This window comes from Mobula hypostoma, chromosome 12 (genome assembly GCF_963921235.1).
Source record: "Mobula hypostoma chromosome 12, sMobHyp1.1, whole genome shotgun sequence".
In the NCBI taxonomy this organism is placed as follows: Eukaryota; Metazoa; Chordata; class Chondrichthyes; order Myliobatiformes; family Myliobatidae; genus Mobula; species Mobula hypostoma.
Genome location: NC_086108.1, coordinates 23,517,047 through 23,544,325, shown reverse-complemented (window position 1 = coordinate 23,544,325; position 27,279 = coordinate 23,517,047). Strand labels below are relative to the sequence as shown.

General features: G+C 40.3%; 1 protein-coding gene across 1 annotated transcript in view; it reads right to left on the bottom strand.

Annotated features, from left to right (window-relative positions):
* LOC134354662 (pappalysin-2-like) overlaps nt 1–27,279 on the bottom strand; it is a 407,928-nt gene that overhangs the window by 7,518 nt on the left and 373,131 nt on the right. The window contains exon 21 of the mRNA XM_063063752.1: nt 13,328–13,426. Coding sequence (XP_062919822.1) covers nt 13,328–13,426 — 99 coding nt within the window. The remainder of the gene's footprint in view (nt 1–13,327; nt 13,427–27,279) is intronic.

Sequence of the window (27,279 nt, the reverse complement as noted above, 5' to 3'; positions counted from 1 at the left end):
AAAGAGAATACATTGTTATAAAAAAAGAAAACAGGAGTGAGCCAACACGATTCGCAATCTTCTTAGTTTCTACATCGTTTTATAAGATAGGTTGGATGGTTATATCTAGTTTTTTTTCCTTGATTGCCATTTTTTTGTTCATTGTAAAACATAGCAAAATATCCCATTCTACTTTTTCTATCCATTTCATAAGAAAGGAATTCTACAGGGAGTTATTTTGAGCTGCATGCAAGAAGCAGCTATGGTTTAGTTCACCTCCATCAGCTAATATCTCATCTAGCATAGTTTTAAGGTGCTTGGAAATGGGTACAGAGATGTCAGGGGCAAGTTTTTTTATGCAAGGAGTGGTGAGTACGTGGAATGGGTTGGTGGCAATAACTATAGGGTCTTTTCAGAGACTACTGGATGGATACATGGAGCTTAGAAAAATAGAGGGCTATGGGTAAGCCTAGGTAGTTCTAACGTAAGGATATGTTCGGCACAGCTTTGTGGGCCAAAGAGCCTGTATGGTGCTGTAGGTTTTCTATGTTTCTATGTTTCATCTGTCCATTTTCGTATGCCTCAGCTAAACTGTAAGCTATGTAATCTGACCAAACTTACTTAGCAGTTTCTGTCCTGCTGAAAGTACTTAACTGAAGTTACTGCAACAAATACAATTAAATGTAGGCAAATAAAAGTCTCATCGCCAAGGCATATTTGAGCAAATTAATGCAAAATGAGTCATCAGTAAGGATGAATACATCTGGGGAAATAACTGCCTTTAAAGGGGGATTGTTAAAAACAAAAGTTTCAGGGAGAATAAATAGAGCAGTTGTTACTGGAGGGAAAAGATCAGTTATAGAAGGTCTAGAAAAGTACGGGTGTTGTGAGAATGAGAGACTTAACCCATTGGAAGTACTTCGGAGTTTGAACTGTTTGAGTCTGACAAAATAGGGAAACATAAAGTTTTGGATAATCTCGTGTTTGATAAAAGTCGGAAAACTGGCTGGGAGAGAGCTGTGAAAGCCTGGCCATTTTTTTTAAGTGCCGTTGGAGGTGGTGATATTAGAGGCAGAAGTTAAATGTGTTTGTAATGCAGAGCGTCACTGGGTTTTGCTAGGGAAAATGAATATTCTGAGAATGCATAAAGTAGATGGATAGAGATGAGGATCAGTGTGGTTGTGGAGGTTAACCTTGTGGATGTACTTGAGAAATATAAAGGGTGGTGGGAGGGTAACTTTTTTTTAATACTGGAGAAAGGTGGAAACCTAATGTGAAAGGTAGCCGTGAGAATGGGTGAATATTCAATGACTTCTGCAGAGAAATGGGAGTTTTGAAATAGGACGCTACTCTATCCTAACAAAGCTGTCTTCAGTGGGATTTAAAAACAGGAATTTTACATTAAAGGGTCAGTACTTGAGGGAGAACCATTATCCACACAAGTGGAATCAGGATGAGGAAAAAGAACAAAGGGGGGACAGGATGGAATTTCATAGAGAGTAACTTCGGCAGAATTATATCAACGAAGCTTTGTAGATGAATAAGCTTGGTAACAAAATGGAATACAATGTGGTTCATGCAGACAACTGCAGCAGGGTGAATTTATGATTGGAGCCAACACAATAGTGAGACAAGCAAGGTTGAGAGGGCACCTTTGAATCTTATTAAGGGAGCTTTGAAAAAGATGGAAAGATTGTGAAGCAACATGAACCAGACAGACGCAACAGAATAAATTACCAAGTAGTTTGGGAAGACGTTTCCTCCTGCTCTTGGACCATAGGGGTCTCTTGGATGACTATAACACATGCATGAGAAGATTAACATACAGTTGAATTTTTAGGGTACCAGACAGAATTGTTATTCGTAATACCCATGGAATTTCTATATGCAACTTGCAAAATCATCTTTGTACTCAAGTCCCCTTAACTTACTGTCTGTTCATGACTCAAAAGTGACTTTTATTTTTAAAAAGATCATAAACTTTACAAATGAGCGGGCAGTTTCTGGATATGGGCTACTTTCCTCCAGGAATATTTTAAACAGTGTGACTATCTTATCAATCTTAAATGTGCAATTTGAAATTCTGAGAAACTAAACATATGCAACATAAACACCCAAGATGAGTAGCTGTAACAGAATACTGCACTGTGGGAATGTGCCTGTAACTCAGAGTGATTTATTATCATAGAGACTGTTTGACAATATGAAAGTATTTATTTATGCATACAACATACAACAGAGAACAGTACAGCACAGTACAGGCCTTTGGCCCACAGTGTTGTTCCAAACTTTTAACCTACTCCAAGATCAATCTAACCCTTCTCACCAACCTGGCCCTCCATTTTTCTTACATTTCTGTGCCTATCTATGAGTCACTTAAATGTCCTTCTTATTATCTGCCTCTACCACCATTCTTGGCAGTGCAGTCTGTGCACCCACCACTGGGTGTGGGGAAAAAAGCCTCTGACATCAGCTCTATACTTTTCTCCAATCACCTTCTACTGTATTAGCCATTGCCGCCCTGGGGAAATAGTGCTGGCTTCCACTTTATCTATGCCTTTTATCATCTTATATACCTCTATCAAGTCACCTCTCAACCTCCTTCGCTCCAAAGCGAAAAGCCCTAGCTCGCTCAATGTCTCTCATGACGTGTCCTCTAATCCAGGAAGCATCCTGGTAAACCTCCTCAATCTCTGAATGTATAGGAATGTATAAAAATGTAAAGGCTACATCATCGAGGCCTCTCTCCCTATTGATCACCCCTATGTAATAACATCTCCCACCTCAAATCTTTACTCTACTTTTTAAACATATCAGCTCCTGTTTTATTTTCCCAACTTCTGCATAAACTGTTCTTTCCCCATAATTTCAAGTTTGCTCCCTGATATTATAAGCTAGCTGAGTCACTTTCAAAACTACTTCCTTGTAGTCTTAACCCTCCTAATAATTTGCCGGCTTAGTTCTAGTAAGCATCAATTGCAAGGGGCTAGACGTGTAGACACTCAAGCACTAGGGAGATCAATGGGTGGAAGCTTGCAATAATTTTTCATAGTTTAATCCTTTTAGCACTAGAATCTTTCTGATGAACCTGTGTAACATTTGGTTCATGTAAAACTGAAATGCACTTTATCAGAGCACATCTCCAGTGAAATGTTTCCCTCCCTGATTACCAATGAAACACTCTTCCCTGTTGAGTGATCAGAAGATGTGCAGTGACTTGAGTTTTTCCCCTTGTTTTTCATGAACTTCCCATAGGTAATGAGAAAATCACAGATTCCTCCAATGCTATTCAGTAGCCAACCCCTTCCATGACTTGCAACTTCTATGCAAGTTTCATCTGATATGTCAGCCTACCTCTGTTCTTCCCCTTCTCCCAAATTAACCCCACACACAGTGATGTGTGGATGGCCAGCAAGCAGATAACAGGACTTGGTGTCCTATATTCATTGATTATACAAACAACATCTACAGCCAACACCTAGCCACTTGGGAAAACACTTGGCAAGTATGACCTTTAATTCTTATTTGTTATTATGTTAATTAAGTTGATAAACTGGTTTTTTATTATTATCTCATGTACCATATTAAGTGAAAAATTTGCCTTTTATACTGTTCATATGGATCAATTCATTATAACAGTTCATTGAAGTAGTACAGATAAAACAATAACAATATACAGAGAAAATGCAGTGCAGGTAAACAATGGGGTGCAACATCATAATACCAGGCAAGTTGTGAGGTCAAGAATGCATTCTTATCATACTAAGAAACTGTTCAATGTTCTTATAAAATCAGGATAGAAGCTGTCTTTGAACTTCATGGTACGTGCTTTCAGGCTTTGGTATTTTCTGCCTGATGGGAAGGGGTAGAAGAGAGAATTTCCAGGGTGGGTGGGATCTTTAATGAGCAGGACTGTTTTAGTGAGGCAGTGAGATGTGTACACAGGGACAATGGAGGAGAGGCTGGTTTCTGTGACGTACTGAGTCACGCCCACCGCTCTCTGCAGTTCCTTGCAGTCATGGTTAGTGTAGTTGCCATACCAAACCACTATGTATGAGGTCAGCATGCTATCTATACTATAGGCATCCGTTAGTCTCATGAGACCATGGATTTGCACCTTGGAAAGTTTCCAGGGTGCAGGGCTGGGCAAGGTTGTATGGAAGACCAGCAGTTGCCCATGCTGCAAGTCTCCCCTCTCCACACCACCGATGTTGTCCAAGGGAAGGGCATTAGGACCCTACAGCTTGGCACCGGTGTCGTCGCAGAGCAATGTGCGGTAAAGTGCCTTGCTCAAGGACACACACACTGCCTCAGCCAAGCCTCGAACTATCTATACTGCATTGATAAAATTTGATGAGGGTTGAAAGGGACATGCCAAATTTCTTTCGTCTCCTGAGGAGATGGTGCTGGTAAGCTCTCTTGACTGTGGCATCTACAGTACGTGGTTGGAATAGGACAGGCTATAGACAATGTTCACTCAGGCAATATGATGCTGTGCACTGTCCCGCTTCCTGAAGTGTTTTGCTGACATTGAGGGAAAGGTTAATGTCATGATACCATATTAAGTAGAATCTCTCTCTTCTTCCTGTAATCTGACTCATAATAACTAGAGATATGGCCCACTATGGTATTATCAACTGCAAACGTGTAGAAGGAGTTGGAACAAATCCTGGTCATGCAGTTGTGAGTGTACAGGGAGTAGAGTAGGGGGCGAAGGACATGGCCTTGAGGGGCACCAGAGCTGAGAATAATCATGGTGGTGGTGTTGCAGCCTATCCTAAATGATGGTGGCCTGTCGGGCAGGGTTGTGCATCCTGTTACGAAGGAAGGTGTTGAGCCTCCAGTCTAGGAATTTGGAGATGTTTGCTTGGAATTATAGCATTCAAGGCAGAGCTATAGTCAATCATCTGTGTAGTTGCCTTTACTGTCCAGATACTCCAGAGAACAGTGTAGAGCTGGGGAGATGGTGTCTACCAATAAACTGTTTCAGCGGTAGCAAACTGCACTGAGTCACGGTTGGCTGAAGTTGATGTGTGCCTTTAAGGCACGTTACCTTGTTTTTCTTAGGCACTGAATGACAGTGCTCTACTTAAAGTGTGCGTGAAACTCAGTTTGAAACGGGGGAGATTAACAATGTCTGTAAATACTCCCTCCAGCTGATCCGTACAGGATCTAAGGACACTGCCAAGGAAATCGTCCAAGTCAGGTACTTTCTGCAGATGCACTATCTGGATAACTTGAATTATACCCACAATTGTGACTATGGGTTCAGGTGCATTAAAGGCTGTCAAAGTAGATGGAGACATTCCAACTCCTTTCTGTTTAAAACATGCTTGGAATGTATTAAGCTCATTGGGAAGGGATGCGATGTTCTCAGTGTTGCTGCCCCATGTTGTTTTGTATCTTGATATAGCATGCAAGTTCTGCCACAGTTGACATCTGTTCTGGGACTTGATTTTGGACTGGTACTGCCTCTTGACATCATTGATAGCTTGACAAAGGTTGTATCTTGATTTTGTCTAAAGGCTTGGGCAACCTCATTTGAATGGTGCAGTACTTGAGTAGAAAGTGAATTTCCTGGGCAGGAAATACAGGAGCCTAAAGACCCACACTACAAGGTGAACAATAGCTTATTCCCCACTGCCATTAAACTCTTGAATCAAACTATAACACACTAATTCTGTCTCAGGCTATAGAATATAGAGCAGTACAGCACAGTATTGTGGTGACCCATTTAAACTGATCCACAATCAATCTAGCCCTTCCCTCCTACAGTGTGTATCACTCTCCATATATTTCCCAACTTGCATTCATGTAATTATGTTTGGAGTGTACTGTGTTTTGCTGCAAAAAGCTAATTTTCACGGCATTTGTACCCTGGACTCGTATGTCCATGGCAATAAATTTGAACCTCCATGTTAATTCTTTTAATTCCTGTTAAGTACTGGGAGGTCTATAGTATAATCTTTGTAAAGTGTTCACCCTTGTTTCACCCACATAAATTCGTTGGACAATCCTTGGGGTTTATAAAGTTGGAGCCTCCAAACTGATTGGCAGAGAAAGCTCTAACCAAACGAAAATTTCTATCCAGGGCCGGGATTTAACTTCACTCTGATTTCCCTGCTTCATTTAATAGGTGCTACTGTTAGCAGCAGCAATCCAGTAGCTCACCTTGAGTGCCTTAAGTTACAGTGCTATTTAGACAGAATCAGGTTTAATATCACCAGCATATGTTGTGAAATTTGAGTTGTGTGGCAGCAGTACAGTACAATGCATAATCAAAAAAACTATAAACAGTGCTAAAAGAGCAGGAAAAAAAGTAGTGAGGTAGTGTACATGGGCTCATTGTCTGTTCGGAAATCTGATGGCGGAGATGTAGAAGCAGTTCCTGAAAAGTTGAGTGTGTGTCTTCAAGGTCCTTAATGATTAATATCACCTTTTGAAATGTCTGAGCTCAGTGCTGGGGAGGCTGGTGCCCATGATGAAGCTGGCTGAGTTTGTAACTTTATGCAGCTTTTACTGATCCTGTGCAGTGGCTCCTCCATTCCAGGCAGCGATGCAACCAATTAGAATGCTCTCCACAGTAATTTGCTACAGTTAACAGTGACAGACAAAATCTCCTTAAACTTCTACAAAATGTAGCCCCTGTCATGCCAGCTTTATAATTGCATTAATGTTGGGCCCAGGATAGATCTTCCAACACCCAAGATCTTGAAACTGCTCACCCTTTCCACTGCTGATCCCTTGATGAGGACTGGTGTGTGTTCCTCAGCTTCCCCTTCCGGAAATCTACAATCAATTCCTTGGTCTTGCTAACTTTGAGTGCAAAGTGGTTGTTGCAACACCACTCAACCAGCTGACATATTGCACTCCTGTATACTTGCACTGACTGCGGTATCCTGATGAGGAAGTAAAGGATCCAGTTGCAGGGGAAGGTACAGAGGTCCAGGTTTTGGATTGTGTTGATTAGTAATGAGTGTATGATGGTGTTGAGCACTGAGCTGTAGTCAATAAACGGAAGTCTGACATAGGTATTGCTATAGTGCCGGTGATCCAAGGCGGAATGGAAAGCCACTGAGATTGCATCTGGTGTAGGCCTATTATGGCAACAGGCAAGCTGCAGTGGGTCCAGTTCTTTGTTTTGGCAAGAGTTGATTCTGGCCATGACCAACCTATCAAAGCAAATCATCACAGTAGATGGGAGTGCAGCTGGGCAATAGTCACTGAGCCAACTCAGCCCGCTCTTCTTGGGCACTGGTACGATCATCACCTCTCTGAAGCAGGTGAGAACCTCTGCCTGCGGCAGTACAAGATTGAAAACATCCTTGAACACTCACACCAGTTGGGTGGGACAGTGTGTGCCAGGAGAAAATTTCCAGAAGGAAAAGATCATCATGAACTTTCGCTTGTTCTCAAGTGAACAAGCTTTATTTCCATGAATGACCCATCAGTAGTAGAAATCCTAGCTAACCTGTCCTCTAATAAAGAAATGCTGAGACAAACATAATTTATTGAAGTAAGATGATTTATTTTAGGTTGTCACTTTCATCTGCAATGAATAGTAATCGAGACCAATACTAATTAACTAGTCTTTGCCTGAAGAAAATGCCAATATTCAAGCTGTAAATATCCGAATGAGTCCTTTGAGCATTGCGTTCCACAACAGAATGTTGTTTGTTCCCTTGCCCCAGTCTTCCCAATACAGAAGGCATTCAGATTGCTGAGGCTTTTCTCTACCTATACTGCTATCCCCTCCCCAGCAACCTGTTTCTAATTATTGAAAGGATCATTAACTACGTCCCATCTTCAACACAAGGTGAAATTAGTACATACCCTGCAAATACCGATATGGCTGAAGTAATCAAGCATTCTGATTCACGGTTGCTTTCACTGCCAGCAATGCGCATCTTTTCCCATGTTGTAACATGAACGTATGGAAGGACAAGACAATGACTGGGTACAAATGCAGACGCAAAATTCAAAAAGGTGACGAATGCAGGATTGAAGGTGCTGTATTTAAATGCACGTAGTATTCGGAATAAGGTGGATGAACTTGTGGTGCAATTATGGATTGGTCGGTATGGCTTTGTGGGCATCACTGAGTCATGGCAGAAGGAGGGCCATAGTTGGGAGCTTACACTTTTTATCAAAAGGACAGACAGGAAGGCATAGGTGGTGGTGTGGCTCTGTTGGGAAGAGATGGAAGAGATGACATAGGGTCAGAGAATGTTGAATCGTTGTGAGTGGAGTTAAGAAACTGTAAGGATAAAAAAAATTATGAGAATCATATATAAATCTCCAAATAGTAGCCAAAATGTGGGATTAAGATGGCAAAGGGAGCAGGAAAAGGCATGTAATAAGGATAAGGTCACAATAGTAGAAGGCAACTTCAATATGCAAGGGGTTTGGGAAAATAAGATTGGTGTTGGATCGCAAGAGAAGGAATTTGTTGAATGCCTATGAGATGGCTTTTTAGAGCAGCTTGTGCTTGAGCCTACTTGGGGAAAGGCTATCTTAGATTGAGTGTTGTGTAATAATTCAGATCTTATTATGGAGCTTAATATAAAGGAACCCTTAAGAGACAGTGATCATAATGATTGAATTATACTGCAGTTTGAGAGGGAGAAGCATAACTCACATGTATCAGTATCGCAATGGAATAAAGAGAATTACAGAGGCATGTGAGAAGAACTTGCCCAGGTGGATTGGAGGAGGATATTGGTGGGAATGACAGCAGAGCAGAATTTATTGAAGTAACATATTGACATATTGAAGTTTCTGGAAATAGTTCACAAGGCACAGGATAGATATGCACACAAAGGAAGAAGTTCTCAAATGGCAGGTGTGGGCAGTAAATGTGAGAACAGACCAGCCAATAATATAAAACAGGATAGCAAAAGTTGTTTTCAGTTATATAAAGAGTAAAAGGAAGGTGAGATTTGATATTGGCCCACTGGAAAATGATGCTGGTGAGGTATTAATGGGGGACAAAGAAATTGCAGATGAACTTAATGAGTACTTTGCATCGGTTTTCACTCTGGAAGACACTAGTAGTGTGCCAGAGGTCTGTGAGTGTCAGGGAACAGGAGTGAGTGCCATTGTTTTATAAAGGAAAATGTGCTTGGCAAACTCAAAGGTCTTAATGTGGATAAGTCACCTAGGGCAGATAGACTACATCCCAAAGTGCCGAGAGAGGTTGCTGAAGAGATAACAGATGCATTGGTCAAGATCTTTCAAGAATCACTTGATTCTGGCTTGGTCCTGGTGGACTGGAAGATTGCAAATGTCACTCCACTCTTTAAGAAGGGAGGAAGGCAAAAGAAAGGAAATTATAAGCCAGTTAGCCTAACCTCAGTGGTTGGGAAAGTGTTGGAGTCTATTATTAAGGATAGGTTTTGGGGTGCTTGGAGACGAATGATAAAATAAGTCAAAGTCAGCACGGTTCCTGTAAAGGGAAATCATGCCTGATGAATCTGTTAGAGTTCTTTGAGGAAGTAGCGAGCAGGGTGGACAAAGAAGAGGCAATGGATGTATTTACTTGGATTTTCAGAAGGCGTTTGATAAGGTGCCAAACATGAGGTTGCTTAACAAGATATAATCTTATGGCGTTACAGGAAAGATACTGGCATGGATAGCAGAATGGCTGACAGGCAGGAGGCAGTGAGGGAGAATAAAGGGGGATTTTTCTTATTGTCTGCCGGTGACTAGTAGTGTTCCTCAGGGGTCAGTATTAGGACCGCTACTTTTCAAATTGTTTGTCAATGAATTAGATAACGGAATTGATGGCTCTGTCGCAAAGTTTACAGATGATACAAAGATAGGTGGCGGGGTAGGTAGTGCTGAGGAAGCAATGCAATTGCAGAAGGACAAATTGGAAGAATGGGTAAAAAAGTGGCAGATGGAATACACTGTTGGGAAATGTATGAGAGAGCATTTTGGTAAAAGGAATTAAAGTGCAGACTATTATCTAAATGGGGAGAAAATTCAAACATCAGAGGTGCAGAGGGACTTGGGAGTCCTTGTGCAAAACTCCCAGAAAGTTAATTTACAGGTTGAGCCTGTGGTAAAGAAGGCAAATGCAATGTTGGCATTTATTTCAAGGGAAATAGAATATAAAAGCAAGGAGATAATGCTGAGCCTTTTTAAGATCACTAGCCAAGCTGCCCTTGGAGTATTGACAACAATTTTGGGCTCCATATCTCATGTCTCAGATGTGTGTTGTCATTGAAGAAAGTCCAGAAAGGGTTCATGAGAATGATTGTGGGAATGAAGGGGTTAATAAATGAGCAGCGTTTGGCAGCTTTGGGCATGTACTCACTGGAAATTAGAAGAATGCGGGGAATCTCATTGAAACCTACTGAATATTGAAAGGACTGGATAAGGTGGATATGGAGACGATGTTTCCTATGGCTATCCAGAACTAAAGGGCACAGCCTCAAAATTTCAGGGCAACCCTTTAGAACAGAGGTAAGGAGGAATTTTTTTCGGCAGAAAGTAGTGAATCTGGAATGCTGTGCCACAGATTGCAGTGGAGGCCAAGTCCGTGGATATATTTAAAGCGGAAGTTGATCATTTCCTGATGGTCAGGTCATCAAAGGACAAGGTGAGACGGCAGGTGTATGGGTTTGAGTGGGATCCGGGATCAGCCATGATGGAATGGCAGAGCAGACTCGATGGACTGAATGGCCTCATTCTGCTCCTATGACTTATGATCTACCTGACTAAAAATAGTGAGCATGGTGCCTCTAATGTGAGTACAGGGTACAACAGGCTTTGGTGCAGCCCTGCACATATTTACTGTACATCTCAAAAGTCAGTGTCTAATCACCCCCTCTGTGCTCCAAGGCAGGTCTGAAAGGAGGCATTAAGATCCATTTGAAACTAACTAGTGATAAGGCATGGCAATGGCAGCAAGGGACTGAATGCTATGACGTAGACTAGCTAGTTTTGAGTATTACAGTGGGGAAGACAATGACGAGAGATATCAGTGGGTACTGAAGTATTCAGCCACATGTATGAGTATACCTGTAGTTGTGTTTTAGTGCCAGGTTTGAAATCAATAACTTTTATGTTTCTGAGATCCGGACTATTTAGAGAAGGTGCCTTGAAGCATGGGAAATGCACCACTAATGCCTCTGCAAAATTCTCCCAATCACCTGGAAGGATAAGCAAACCAACATCAGTGTGCTCTCTCCCAGGCCGATACCAAGGAACTAATTGTACTCAATCAGATCCTTTGGGCAGGCTAAATTAGTCCCATTCCTGAAATCAGACTCCAGAAATTGACAATCTTTTATAAGTCTTGCCACCTAAGATATATTACTGGGTGTTTAGTGGAAGCAATTCGATGATATTCTTCAAAGAATTCTTGGGAAAAAAAGGGACACTACCATCCTACCTCAAATGTCACACAAAAGACTCCCTACCAATCTCAGACCATACTGATCCATGGCCTTGTGAGGCACAAGGTCTACTGGATGGTGGTGATGTTTGTAAACCATCAGGGCTGAATGCTCCCCCCACACCCCCGAAGGCTATCTCAATCAATCCAAAGTATTTTTCACCCTCAACTCTATTCTCCAGCTCAGAATGTACTGAGGTTCCTTCCTCCTTAAGGCACCAAAACCAAGAAGTACTTACACTGATGATCAACATTTCCCCAGTTTTTAGAATGGAGTTTTGTATACCAAATAGCAAGGTTCTTCAGTTTGACCCCATTAACTATAAATTCAGTCTCCAGTATTGTACATTACCTGATTCACTGCAGTATAGCCCAAAATCAAATATTTACATCACCAATATTTTCAAATTATAATTTCCATAAGTCAGTCTTTCTGTGCAAAAACATATCCTACTGCGACATTCATTGATTAGAATCTTCAAATTGCCAGTGGTAGTGGGATTCTGGCCATGAATGCGAAGCACAGACATACTGTAATAAAACACTTAGTGGAGCAGTTACTGGTCCAGACAGCATGCAGCTTAAGATGTGAGCACCCCTACCGTGCTTGCAAATAAAAAAGTCAGAGTATATAACATTACTATAAATGTAACTTTACAGCTTCAGGCAACATCCTACTGGGCAATCTTTCATACCTTAAAGCCTTAGCTGAAATAAAAATAATGATTACAATCTAAAGGAGATTTTCCTGCTTTCTTTGCTTTACAGCCAAGAGTCAGAAAGTGACATCATGTTTTAATGAATGAATTATTGGTCCTAACACTTAAATGCTTTCCCCTCATCAACAGCCTTAGCCAGAGAGAGGGCCATGGTTACACCACCAAGAATGGCCAGTTCTCTGGATTCTGATCACTACGTTTCCAAAGCATGTCATCAGCAAAGGTGCGAGCTGGCTCAGCTATGATTTTTTTTTCAATCGGCGATCGATCCAGCTAATATTGCACATCTCATTACCTTTGGTGAACCTTCTAATATTACTTTAGACCTACCAATGCCTTCCACAGGTATCAAGTTAGTAGCAGCTGGTGTCAGGCTTGTATTGCATGAGTATTGTATTATATATAGGTTTTTTTTCTATTGAACACTCTACTTTTACTGAATTGAGAAGTGCAGACCACACTGTCTCCATGAGACTTCTATTAAGTTTCCCAAATATTTCGTAACAAAAATATATAGTATATAATTGTGGCTCAAATTTTGTTTAAAATGATTGTCTTGCAAAATGCCTTGTGCATTTTACTACACGAAGGATGCCACACTAACAATGATAATCAGGCTCTATACAGATGTTGACAATGTTTTTCAATATTCTGTAACCTACATTCACCCCATCTGGATTTGCAACTGTAGGTAGTGGATCAGATCTAGAACAGAGAGTACCTTAATATGTGTGTTGGGCAGCTTTGGTTACTTGTGCATCGTGGGGATCAATGCAGGATACTGAGGTTGTTATGATCTATGTAAATCTCCTAAATTGAAAATGCAGTGTTCGATGCATCCACGGATGCTGTTGATGCAAAGCAAAATGGAAAACTAAGATACAGGTAGTAATTTCAATAGGTTACTCCAAGAAGCAAGTACAGAAAGTAAGTAGTATTGGTAATTTACCAATATAAAGTTGAAAGCTCAGCTCTGTAAGATGAATTTAAGGTATTTTGTTTCATAAAAGTCAGAACGATACAATTAACATCTCCAACAGTTTAATTGTAGAACTTGAAGGAAGAATGAACTGAAAAACAGAATGACTAATGAATGAATAATCATAATAGAACGCCCTGACATAAAACAGTACAGAAACAGGCCCTTCAGCCCACATTGTCTGTGCCGAAAATCTCTCTTCATTCTGAACACATCAATACTTCTCAAATTTAACTTCTCTAATCTCACCTTTCTGGAAGAGAGCGTTGATGGGCAGCAGTCTCCTCCATCATACTGGCAGTATGCTCTATTGTTGATTTTGTCACACCAACCATCAGCTTGAAAAGGCTAAAAACAAGAATAGTACAAAATGGGTAGTTCAGTCTTTAAAAAGTGAGGACTGATAATTACTTCCCAACAGGCAACTGGGAAGGACAATAAATACAAAAATAAAGTTTAGTTTAACAAGATTGTGAACTCAGTGTGCAATTTACCGACTGTGCCAGTGCTTCTAATCACATGTGGTGCCTCCGCCATTAGGAAATAATCAAAATTTACAATAAAAACTATTTGTGATGGAATTGTGTAGGTGAGGCGAAGGCAGATGAAAACCAGATGTGTCATTGAATGTTTTAAGATTTCCCAACAAATCAAAAACGTGCTGAAAGCTGCTCAGAACTGCTTTTCATATAATATGCATGTGGAACAATCAGTTTTACAAGTCCATGCTTGAAAGTACACCGATATAATTTAGTCTACACAAACATCTGAATGCAGTGAAATAGTTCCACTGTATTCCTTCTGAAAATACATTTGTCGTTTTTCCCCATTATTTGGTTCACTAGTGATAAACAAAGAGAGTAGATACATTAGATGGGCATCAAGCACTTTTAATGATAATAGTTTGTACTCTCAAAACAATAGATTGCATAACGTCCAATCAAATTATCTTATAATTATTCCCAACGAGAAGGTAGGGTAGCTAAGAAGGAATTTGTTAGCCATAGACTGTGTTCAGTATCAAATTATATGACACATACAAATGAGGACAGATTACAGCCTTGCATGTCAAACTTTCAGTGCTCCAAGGTCAATCCACAGAAAACAGAACACGTTTTTGGAATGAGAAATGATCATTTGGCACAAAAATATTTGTTTTGGATTTCAAATTGAATCCAACCCACTTTTCATTGATAGTTATAATCAGCCTACCACCACACCTGTGAAAGCTCTCCGTCTTTCTGCAGCACTCAAATTTCCTACACATAATATTAAAGCAACATATGGAGCCATATCTCATAGCAACAATGGCAGTTTTCAGATGTTGCGATATAGTTCTTTCCCCCTTCAAGAACCCCCTCCTCCAAAAACAACAGATAGGGATCAGCCATCATTGAAGATAAACAGTTTCTCCACAGGATCTTTAAGGCCTAGTTGGCCTATGTTATGTCCAAGATGGACATTCTTCACCCATGGGCTTCCGTGTTTTTGCTTCAGTTCCATTCCTCTTTCATATCTTTATTACTTCCAGATATTGACAATTCTCCACTCTCCTAAAATCCTCTGTAAAATTTAAGTTTACCTAAATATAACCAACTTCCCAGCCTAAATTTAAACATGCTAACATATTCACTGCATTGTCTTCATGGGCTCCTGGTGCCTCCATTTTAAAGTCCTCATCTATATTAAGTCATGCAGCAGACAAGCCTTTTGGCCCAACTGAGTCTATCTCAGTGTGGTATGCCAATTGTTCCGTATCGGACCGCAAAGCGCTTCAGCATGTGGTGAAAACTGCCCAGCGGATTATTGGCACCCAATTGCCCACCATTGAGAACATCTACCCTAAACACTGCCTGGGCAGGGAGAAAAGCATTATCAAGGATGCATCTCACCCTAACCATGCACTTTTTACTCTCCTCCCATCTGGTAGGCACTACAGGAGCCTCCACTCCAGCACCAGCAGGCACAGGAAGAGCTTCTTCCCTGAGGCTGTGACCCTGCTGAACCTCACATCACAGCGCTAAGCAGTATTGCACCCATATTGTACTGTCTCAGTACTTTTATATTTGTGTGCTGTAGCACTTACTCTTTATTCGCAGTTATTTTGTAAATAACACTATTCTTAGCATTTCTGGTCAGATGCTAACTGCATTTCATTGGCTTTGTACCTGTACTCAGCACAATGACAATAAAGTTGAATCTAATCTAATCTAGTCTAATCTAAATACTAATGTGCACAAATTCTAACTCAATCCCATTTTCATTCTCCCCACGTCCACAGCAACTCCTCCCGCCCAATTCCAGATTCTACTACTCATGTACACTCTAGGGACAATTTACAACGGCAATTAACATACCAATCAGAACGCCCTTGACATGCAGGAAGAAACTAGGCTTCTGGAAGAATGACACATAGTCACAAAGATTGTGCAAGATTCTGACAGGACACACAGAGATGGGTATTGAACCCTGGGTTACTAGAGGCAGCAGCTCAAATACCTCTGTCATCCACATTAAAACCATCTGCTATCTCATCTGTCTGATTCTGTCATCCTTACAATTCTCTTAGCACACACCATTCTTTCACCTCCAGCTGATCATACCTCCTTTCTCTTCACCAGTGGTAATCATACCTCCAATTGTTAAGACTCAAATCATCCCCAAAGCAATATTGTCTCTCATCTCTCCAATCATCTTTTATCATTTCCACCAGCTCTCACCACCAGCCATATCATTTCCTCCCACCCATTTTTATCTTCCCCAGGGATCTCTCAACCATGACCCCCTGGTTTGCTCATCCTTCTCACTCACTCCCCCATGACCCCTGACACTTTCCCCATGCAACCACAGAAAGTTGCGCAACACTTGTTCTTACACTTCTTCCCTCACCACCATCTAGGAACCGAACAGCTCTTCTAGGTGAGGCAATAATTTACATGCACCTCCCCCAATCTCATCTACTGCATTCAGTGTTCCATTGTGGCCTCTTCTACATCAGCAAGACCGAGTGTTGACTAGGCAACAATTTCAGAGGGCACCTATGCTCTGTATACAATGACCATCCAGAAATCCTATTTGCATGCCATCTCAAATACCCTCTGCGTTCCCACATTGACTTGTCCCTTATCGCCTTACTCCAGTGCCAGATTAAGGCCTATCATGAGCTGAAGTAACAACACCTCATATTTTGCCTGGGCAGTCTACAACCCAAAGGAATGAACATTGAATTTACCAATTTCAGGCACTGCTTTATGTCCTGTGCTTCCCCTCCACACTCGCCTTTCTGATTCATCTGTAGTTCTCTCATTTCTGGCCTCTTCCTTATACTCCTTCTTCAGTCTCCACCACTCATTTTGTCCCCTCCCTCTCTACCAATGAACCACATATTTCACTTAGTGGATCTCCACCCACTCCCCGCCCCCCACCAATCTGGCTCCATCTGCCCATCACCTCTGCTTTAATGGTTCCTATTTATTGCTTTCTTTACTTATAAAATTCCAGCATTGCATGGCTTTGTGTTCCCAGTTACCACTCTCAGCTGTCTGGAACATCACCTCTCCTTCCTCCCCCTGCCCTCTGTATCACTCATTGCTACTCATTTATCCATTTAGATCAAGATTGAAATAGCAGCAGTCATGGTTATATTTCCTCTGAAATTCAATTCCTGTGTATCTGGATGCTTTAACTCCTCTCTCCCAGTACTTTGTGGTAATGGGTACTGTTACTGCTATGGGTTTGTGTCCCTCACAATACTGGCTCAGCAGCTCTTCCTAGTCAGCTCTCTGCAGCAATGTTTATCTGTATGGATTGTGGTTATGCTCCCTCTACTCCTCACAGTCTGAAAAATGCTTATTTCCCTGCTGAAAAGTTGTAAAAGAATGAAAAGAAAATGGACCTGACCCCAAGTCACAATTAATCATCTGCCACATGTTTCACTTGACAACAGAATACACTCCTAAACATCCATTAATTGATTCGGCACAGCAGATTGCTGGCATATTCTGGAACTTACTTGGGTGTTATTTCAAAACACCTCAGCTCTTTCCCTGAGTTCTATCCACTTTACAAAATGTACAGAAGAGGAAACTTGTATTGATTACACAAAATCTTTCAGATCAGACTGGACTGTGTTCGATGGGGCAGAACTGCGCTCAACTGCTGCTGTCAATTGACCTTTGGTAATGATATAGGTTAGACTTATGGAACAGTCGTTAGAACCCTACGATCTTGAATGTGGCATTGATTTAAGTAAAATTAAAGAAATACTGAATACAATACTTACTTGCAACTCAAGTCTTATTTAACAAATTTTCATTAAAGATAAGTACAACCAAATGAACACAATGAAACAATGCTGGAATTGAAACAAAATGATGGAAAAAAACCTCAGCAAATCAGGCACGTTTTGATTTTCTGAATGCTGAAATTGAACTCCAGTCTTGTATCTGGGTTTTGTCCCTTGCTACTATCTTCAGTATCAGATGCTCAGATTATGACATTATACAGGAGAAAGATGAATACTGTACCTTCATATTCTGATGTTTTGAATCTGTTGTGCAAGAAAATGGTAAGATTAAAAGTACAAAATTTTCAGGGGAAGTACTGCCTCAAGTAATACTCTTCGTTGAGACTAATCACTAACAACCATTTGACAAGCACTATCCTCCCTGTGATAACTTGAAGATCTAAATGGGCACAATCCATATGTACAAAACTAAACTGACAAACATCTCAAAACCTTTAACACAGTACACTGCAGGATTTATAATTCCCACTTTCAATCTTGGTGTTATGTGGACATGGTGTTCATGCCATTATTAGTTATTCTGTAAATCGCATTTACCAAAAGAAATTCCGTTCCTCACTATTATTTTTTCTCTATCTGGCCACAATCAAAATCGAACACATGATTCAAAACCACAAAGTATCAATACTCACAATCCAAGTTAAATAGCCTGTTCATATCAGCACCATCCAAATCTCTCAGCATTTTAAAAAACCTGGATCAAGTTCAAATTCAATCTTTTCTCTAATGTAAACAAGTTCTCCCAGCCCTTTTTTAAAATATAAATAAGAGGCAATCCCTAAGTATTTAAATCATCTTTGTTGCTAACCTATGAACATTTGCCAGTGCATTAATATCCTTTTGATGTCATGGTATCCAAAACTGCAGATTAATTTGCCAAATGTTCCAACTCAGAGAGGTCTGGCTCACAAAACAAATTGTTTTGAGGTGCTCCAAATCTCAATTATACTCACTGATAAAATGACACATTGACTGGCTGGTTAATGAATACCAAGTGATTATTACCAAGGATTAGCCTTTTTGATGGATACCACTTTATTGTGTTCATATGTTTGAAATTCACCCCACCCCACTCCATTTGTTTCCCAATTTTGCTAAGTCATCTTTTCCTGTTAAATTAACCAAATTTTCATTAAGACTCTGTCACTACTTTTGTAGCTTCAAATACTGAACTTTATTTTGTGCCATTTGAAATTCATAAGAATAATACCTAATAGTGTACCCTCATTGTTTGACCTAATTGCTTTGTAAGATGGTTTGAATAACTTATCAGGAATATGATTCACAGAACTAACCAGGAACTCTCCTCTTAAAGTGGATACTGCCAAGTTTCTCCATGATGTACTTGATTATTGTCCACTAAGGATTTGAGTCAATTGTGATATCTCTTCATTCCAGCCTCACATTTCTGAATATCTGGAATGCATCTGATTTTAAAAAGCAAACAACCATAGAAGCTGAAAGTTAGAACTAGAAACAGAAAATGCTGCAACTGCCCAGCATCTGCAGGAAGAGAACCAAAGGTAATAATTCAGTACAACAGACTTTATGGACATAGCTCAGCACATCACAGAAGCCAGCCTCCTCTCCATGAATTCTGTTTATACTTCTCACTGCCATAGTAAAGACCTCACCTGCTCTAGACATTCTCATCTCCCCTCTACCATGGGGCAGAAGGTACAAAAGCCTGAAAGCATGCACCACCAGATTTGAGCTCAAGGACAGTTTTAACCCATTGTTATAAGACGAGTGAACGGTTCCGCAGAACAATATGATGGACTCCTGACCTCACAATCAACCTCATTATGATTTTGTACCTTATCTTCTACCTTGCACTGCACTTTCTCTGTAACTGTTGCATTTTATTCTGCATTTTTTTGCTTTACATGTACTACCTCAATGCACTGTGAAATGAATTGATCTGTTTGAACAGTAAGTATGACATGGTCTTCACAGTACTTCGGTACATGTGACAATAATAAAAACAATTCCAAGTCAGCAATCGAACATTATTAAGTTACAGGGAGGAGCAGACGGATGTGGAGAACAGAAGGTATGCCTGCATTGAATGTGGACCAAGAGAGACTGAATGACACATGTGCTGTTGTTTACTGACAGAGGATGGTCAAGGATTGTTAATCATTCTTCGCCTCTCTGGAGGAGACGTAAATAGAGGGAGATGAATTAGGACAAAGAAAAAAAAATGTGTTCCCATTGTGGGTTACAAAACATTGCATCTGGTAGATATATGAATTTGGAATGCAGGAAATATCCAACAGATCAGGCAGAATTTGGAAGGGGGGGAGAGGAAGGTAAGGGGAGGGGGGAATACGTAAAGGGAGAGAGAAAGGGAAAAGGATAATTTTAAGCATATGATATTTCATTAGAATTAGCCAGTTCTGAAACAAAATATAAAGGTTTGTTACTTGAGATTGTTGAATTTAATTATGAATCCCGAGGACTATAGTGTATTTTCTTTAATTCCCTTTGTCATTAAACAATCCCTTCTGTTTACATCTCCTCCGGTCAGATCAACTCTGATTAAGAAGCCTCCATCACCACTTGTGTCATTCAGTTTTTCTTACTATTCACTCTAATGCAATATTTCCCTTGTCCTGCTCAGCTTAATATCTAACTTTTCCTGTTTCTAAATGGTCAATGAACTAAAACATCAACTCTGTTTCTCTTTGTACAGAAGCTGCCTGACTTGCTAATTATTTCTGACATTTTCTGTTAATATTTGCCGTCCTTTGGACCAAAGTAGCTGTCACTTTATTAAAGGACTTCAAAAATATTAAGTAGCTTTACTTCTCCACTTGAAGACTATGTAGTATATTCTAAATATTTCATATGTTGTGCAGATGTTTAAAGTTAGATTATCTTAATAAAAATGCTTCATGGCTAACACATGTGGCAATTACCTCAGCCAAATTGATATAATTTGGAGTCTTTTCAGACTTCATTAGTGAATGCTATTATAAAAAAATATTTTTGACACAGCTGTATTTCCTGTTCATACCTTACAAATCTGCACAACAAGTAACATAACATGAAGGAGGCAAGATATAAACTGGATGAATATAAGATGAACTAAAACCACATGGATAAAAGGGAGACAGAGCGAAGAACGTGAACAGCACACTGGAGGAAGGGGGAAAACAAACACTGATGAGAAATAGCAATGGAGAAGAATTATTGCACTCAAGGATCTTGAAAGAGAAAAAATTACACCACACATTTTTGGAGAGGGACAGAATGCCAAGACACACAAATGCAACTTAAAGAGACATTGTTTTTAATTTCAAAGCAGCAGATATTTTAAAAAATAATGGGTCTAATGGATTTATCATATGAGAGTGCACAATAGTATTCAAAGAAGAAAGAGAAAACAATGTTAGGCTTCTGGCATTTCATTAGAAATGGCCAGTTCTGAAATAAAATTGGAATGGCTTCTCTCTATCTACTCTGTATATTATCCATTAGCTTTTACACTTACATCAAATCTTACCATTTTTTTCAAGATGGCGCACCCTGTGGTCTCCACCGAGAACATGGCTTAGACTTAATTGTTTTTTTTTCAGGTTCGTAGAGATGATTTTGGGACAAAAAGGGGTTTAGGGACAGTGATATTGGAAAGCTGGAGATCAGATTAGGGTTTAGGGACAGGGATGTGGGGAAGTTAGAGGTCAGGCCTGTGCTCCTTGCTCCACGTTCAAAGTCTAGTGACATGACAGGGTGACAAAGGACATCCACTGCCCAGGGCGCCACTCCACATCTGAGGTCCAGCAATGTGGATGGGTGATAAAGGACATCAGCAGTCCAGGCCTCCAGTCTGCACTCAAAAGCTCATGATGTGGTGTTCATGTGAGCAGGAGGCGCAAGAGCCAGTCAGTCGGTGCACCCAGAATTCGAGTCTAGAATCCTAGGTCCTGCCATCGGCAATCTGGGGGTTGATAGCAAAGATCAAAGTTCGATGTCCAAAGCCTGGAGTGCTGGCTGTGTGTGTGTGTGTGTGTGTGTGTGTGTGTGTGTGGAAATTAGGAAAGGGGCTTGTTTTGCTGCTGTTGTTTTGTTGGTTGGTGCATCTGTTTCGTTCCGCTGAGCATTTTGGGCATACGACATTGGTGATGGATTGTGTGGCCACACTTGCAGATTGTCCTCAGCACATCCCTAGGTGGAGTTGGTTGTTAACACAAATGAGACATTTCATGGTATGTTTTGATCTACATGTGATAAATAAATCTGATTAATTTTCCTTACTCCAAGAAAAGTTGCAACTTCTGCAGTCCCATCAAACCGATATTGTTCATTCCTGAAAGTATTTTTGTAAATTTCCCTGCTGCCTTTCAGGACCTTCACATCTACCCTAAAGGGCATGATCAAACTGGGTGCAATACTTCAGTTGTGGTCAAACTAGGAATTCTATGAAGATTCAACTTAACCTCTACTTAGCATCATGATTTCTGAAGCCCGGGATCCCATATGCTTTATTAACCAGGTTCTGCCCTCCAACTTGCAAAGATTTATACATTGTGTTCTTTATGTCTACATTCCCCTTTGTTTATAACATCCCCACAACTCCTACTTCATTCTTTTTGCCAAAGTGTACCTCCTCACACTTCTCAGCACCATTAAACTGAAGTGATTAAATTTCAAGCAACGTTCCTGTCCTGCACTATTCGCAAGATCTTACCCAGCAATGCAACAAAATGTGGCTTACGTATTTCAGAAGCTTCCCCATCTCCCAGACTTTTGATGTAAATCACTGATAAAAGCAGAGCCTGCATTTGTACTGGAGCTGTTGGTAAAATAAAGCCCCAAAAGATATGCTGCGATTAAGTATTGATTAGAATAAAGCTAATCTAAATGAACCTAAAATATAAGAAAGCTTTGGTATACTTACAGGAATTTTAGCTCATGAAAGTAAAGGGGCATAAATGCCAAATGTAAAATGTTAAAGCCCTTGTAGGTTGAATACAGCTTCTGAAGTTCAGCTTTGTGAACCTCAAATGACCTGAATTTCCAAACATAAAGTTCCTTTAGAGGGAAGGCTGATACAGGGTTCTGAGTTGGATGATCAGCCATGATCATACTGAATGGCGGTGCAGGCTCGAAGGGCCGAATGGCCTACTCCTGCACCTATTTTCTATGTTTCTTAACAAATGATGAATTTCACCCCAAGTGTACCGTCAAACTTACTTGACACAATGTGTTATCAAGTGTCCATACTAACCAAAACCATTTAGTATAAGCATATTGGAGTTGAAACCATTCATTGAGGCTAAACAAAATAGGAAACTTCTTCACAAAAGATGGAATAAACTTCAAACCTCTCTCAACCTATCAAGGCACCTTTTATAGTTATTATGGTAGGGCTATAATTGAGTGCCAAATGACTAACTCGGAGGGTTGGACTAACAATTCATTGATGCCAGTTCTATCATTAACTTAAGATTAGGGCATCAGGCCAAATGCAGGCAAGGAATCAACCCGATTATCATCTCTACCTTCTTCCCATAAGTAATGAATCTGTACCTTCACTTGGAAAAACTGAAAATAGCAAGGGCACAAAATATACTCTGGTTGGTAGAGCTCGCTGCCCATCAGCACGAGTTGCTATGCAGCTCCACCACAGGTTAAGCCACGTCAACCACCAACAAAGACAAGCATTTCAGACACATGGGGAATATCATCATCAACAGGTTTCCATCAGGGTGAACAAAGTCCTCTTTTAGAAATACTGGATATTACCAACCCTATGTCATTGCTGGATTTGAAACCTGGAACTCTCTCCATAAAAGCACTGTTGAATGTGATCTTTAGGGTACTGAACATAAGAGCTTAAGAAATAGGAGCAACAGTAGGCCATCTAGCCCATTGAGCCTGCTCCGCCATTCTATTCATCATGGCTGGTCTGGCCATGGACTCATCTTCACCACCCTGCCTTTTTCTCATAACCTTTAATTCCCCAACCATGCAAAAATCTATCCAAGCTTGCCTTAAATATATTTACTGAGGTAGCCTCCACCGCTTCATTAGGCTGAGAATTCCATAGATTCTCCACTCCCTGGGAAAAGCAGTTCCTCCTCATCTCAGTCCTAAATCTACTCCCCTGAATTTTGAGGCTAAGTCCCTTAGTTCTAGTCACACCTACCAGTGGAAACAACTTTCCTGCCTCTATCTTATCTATCCCTTTCATAAATTGATACATTTCTATAAGATCTCCTCTCATTCTTCTGAATTCCAGCGAGTACAGTCCCAAGCATCTCAATCTTTCTTCATAGTCTAACCCCTTCATCTCTGGAATCAACCTGATGAATCTCCTCTGCACTGCCTTCATAGCTAGTATATCCTTCTTCAAGTAAGGAGACCAGAACTGCACACAGTACTCCAGGTATGGCCTCACCAGTACCCTGTACAGTTGCAGCATAACCTCCCTGCTCTTAAATTCAATCCCTCTAGCAATGAAGGCCAACATTCCATTTGCCTACTGCAGCTGTTAAAGAAAGGGACTCAGTATCCCAAGAGCAATTAGGGATGGGTGATAAATGCTGACATTCCCAATAATGCTCTGTCCAAACTAATGTATGGGTAAATATTTTTCAACATTTTCTCTTTATTGCTAGCAAGTCAGTTGGTTAAGTATTACATTCTTTCTGCATGATGAGTCAACCTGTTCTTCAAATAATAATGGATGTTACATAGTATTTACAATATTTAAGACATTGAAAATCATTAGACACAAGAATTTGAAAAATGGTTTGTGAATGCATAGTAGGGGTGATTGAAATATTAGCTCACTCTCTTTGTCCACAGGCTCAGGTACAAAGCAAGAGGCCTGTAATGGAGATATCAGCGTCACAGTGGAGAGGTGGATAAAATAAAGCTCAACTGGTCTCACATAACTGTTGTATGAAAGGCAGTGTGCACTTTCATACAACAGGCATCAGGTTATATCACACAACTGATGCAATAAAGCAGTCAGAGGCCATTAAGAGTTGATGTTTACCTTATTTGAACATAAGAGTGGGAAAAGTAAGATTCATATCTTTCAAAATTTACATTTGTCTTTCTTGGGAAGGAACCATGCAATGCCTGGTGTTAGGAATCCAACTAATTCTTCTGGATAGTAATTGTTGAGGGAGGAATATTGGCCAGTAAAGCAAGGTATCATTCACAAAATGTCAAAAAGGTGGCATTGCTTGGAAAACAAGATCACACTAATGCAAATTTAAACCATTTTGCACCCACTTCTGGTGTCAGACAATGGAATACAGCCATGTCATAACGAGAAATAACTTTCAAAAAGTCAGCTGAAAATGAATGCAGACATGCTTTACAATTATCGGTAGGCTGGAGCTTCCAATTCAGTGTTCAACCTTAGCCAGACATTACAATAGGGCCTTACACAGAAATAAAGACCACATTTTGATTTCTGAGGATGTTCTGTTACTCCATGGGGAGAGATTACACAACTATGCCTAAAACTTCATATAGAAAGAAAGATCTTATTGAAATATTTTTTCCCCCACAGGAATTGAAAGGGTAATGGTGTAGTGATCCAGCTGGCAGAGCTGCTACCTCACTGTTCCAGTGACCCAGATTCAATCCTGACCTTAGGCACTGTCTGTATGGAGTTGGCATGCTTCCTGTGACTAAATGGGTTTACCATGGGTGTTCCAGTTTCCTCACACATTACAAAGTTGTGGGGCTTGGCAGGTTAATTATTTACAACTAAATTTTCCCTGGTGTTTAAGAGTAGTAGAATCAGGACGGGTGAGGGAAGGGGTTTATGATATTTAAGAGGTATCTACACTAGTACTTGAATCACTCAGGCTTTGATAGGTATGGACTTAGTGCAGGTAAATGGGATTATTGTTAATAGCTACATGGTTGTGGTGGGATGAAGGGCCTGTTGTATGTTGTACAGTTGTATGTCTCCATTGGTGTGGACTTGATGGGAATGTGGAGAGAAAAACAAATAGGTTAGGGCTGTAAAAATGGGTGACTTGCGGACAGTGGACTGAAGAATCTGCTTCCATGCTGTATCTCCATATAGATGCAAGAATGATATTTCTCTCAGCCTAGGCATCCAGAACCGGAGCTCTCAAAATAAAAGGTTGGCTATTCAGGACAGAGAATGAGGAGAAATTTCTTATCCAGGAATTCTCCACCCTAGAGATTTATGGAGGCCAAATAGCTGAGCATAATCCTGACACAGGTAAATAGATTTTTAGATACTAAGGAATTTAGAGGATTTGAGCATAATGCTGGAAAATGGTCCTGAGGTAGAAAGTCAAGGATGACCTAATTGAATAACAGAGCAGGCAGAAAGAATTAGATGGTCTGACTTAATTATGACTTTTCATTTAAGGTTCCCTTAAGTTCTCTGTGAAGTTAACATTGGAGCTGTGCAACATTATGCTTTGTGTGGATCCATCTATCTGTACCTTCAGACATCTTCCACACCATCACACGTCACTTGCTTCCCTTGACTACAGGAGGTCCCTGTCCTCAGAAAAAAAGTAATTCAGGTGAATAATGGCTTCCAGTAGATAGAAAGATGCTGGCATTGTGATGCACATATACCTTTAATAAAGACTTAGCCACCATGTGGTTAAGTGCAGGCAACTTTGAGGAAATGATCTAAAGTTTTTCATTAATGTGTTCTGTTTCTGAACACTACTGTATTAAATGATGACCATTTTATAACTCTTTATAAAGACACGTAACATTATTTTAATGCCGAAAAAATGGTGCAGATGAATTTTTAGTCCCGTTTTCCCCCCAAAGGGAGACATATATGAAACAGCAAGTTGCTTAAGTCCAGAACACATTTAAAACCTGCACTATTGAGAATACTAACCTAACACTACTACTACAAATGCTTGCTGCTTTCTCAGTAGTTTCTCTGTCAGCTTGAGCCAATGATTTCTAATTTCTAACTGAGGATTGTATAACCTGTTTATACCTGGAACTTTAAGTTAAAAAAATACACATAAGCATTAATTTAAATGTTTGCAAAACTCCATGGCACCTTACAGTCAATGGCAACTTTATTAGGTACACCTGATGGTTAATGCAAATATCTTATTATCCGATCATGTGGCCGCTACTCAATACATAAAAGGATATAGACATCATCAAGAGGTTCAGTTGTTCACACCCAACATCAGAATAGGGAAGAAATGCAATCTAAGAACTTCGACTGTGGAATGATTGGTGGTTTGAATATCACTGACACTCCTCGGGCTTTCACCCACAACAGTGTCTAGAGTTTACAGAGAATGGTGCAAAAAAATGAAAAAACATGCAATGTGTGGCAGTTCTGTGGACCAAACTATCTTGTTAATGAGTGAGGTCAGAGGAAAATGGCCAGACTGATTCAAGCTGACAGGAAAGCAACAGTAGCAAAAATAACCACGTGTTACAACAGTAGTGTGCAGAAGAATATCTCTGAATGTACAACATGACAAACCTTGAAGTGGTTGGGCTACAGTATGAACCTTCAGAAATACACTCAGTGGCTACTTTATTAAGTACCTCCTGTACCTAATAAAGTGGCCACTGAATGGATATGTCTATTTAGCCACACAGCGACTAAAATACCACCACACTAGTAGGGAACTACCAGACTTACTTTAAATCCCTCCTGGTTCCCAAAGACCTTTTGAACGGAAATCATCTATCATTGCCAAGACTAATCCACCTGCAACCCTGAACATTTAACTCTTACTTGCCCGTCTACAGCTCAGCAGTCAATTCACTTTTTTTTAAGAAAGGTATCCCTATTGTAGAGTGGCAGGATGGAGATAGGTCTCTACCAAAGGAGGTGTATAGTGCTCCTTCCCTTTGCAAGCCTGCAGGTCACCCTTGGGAAAGGTGTAACATCTGC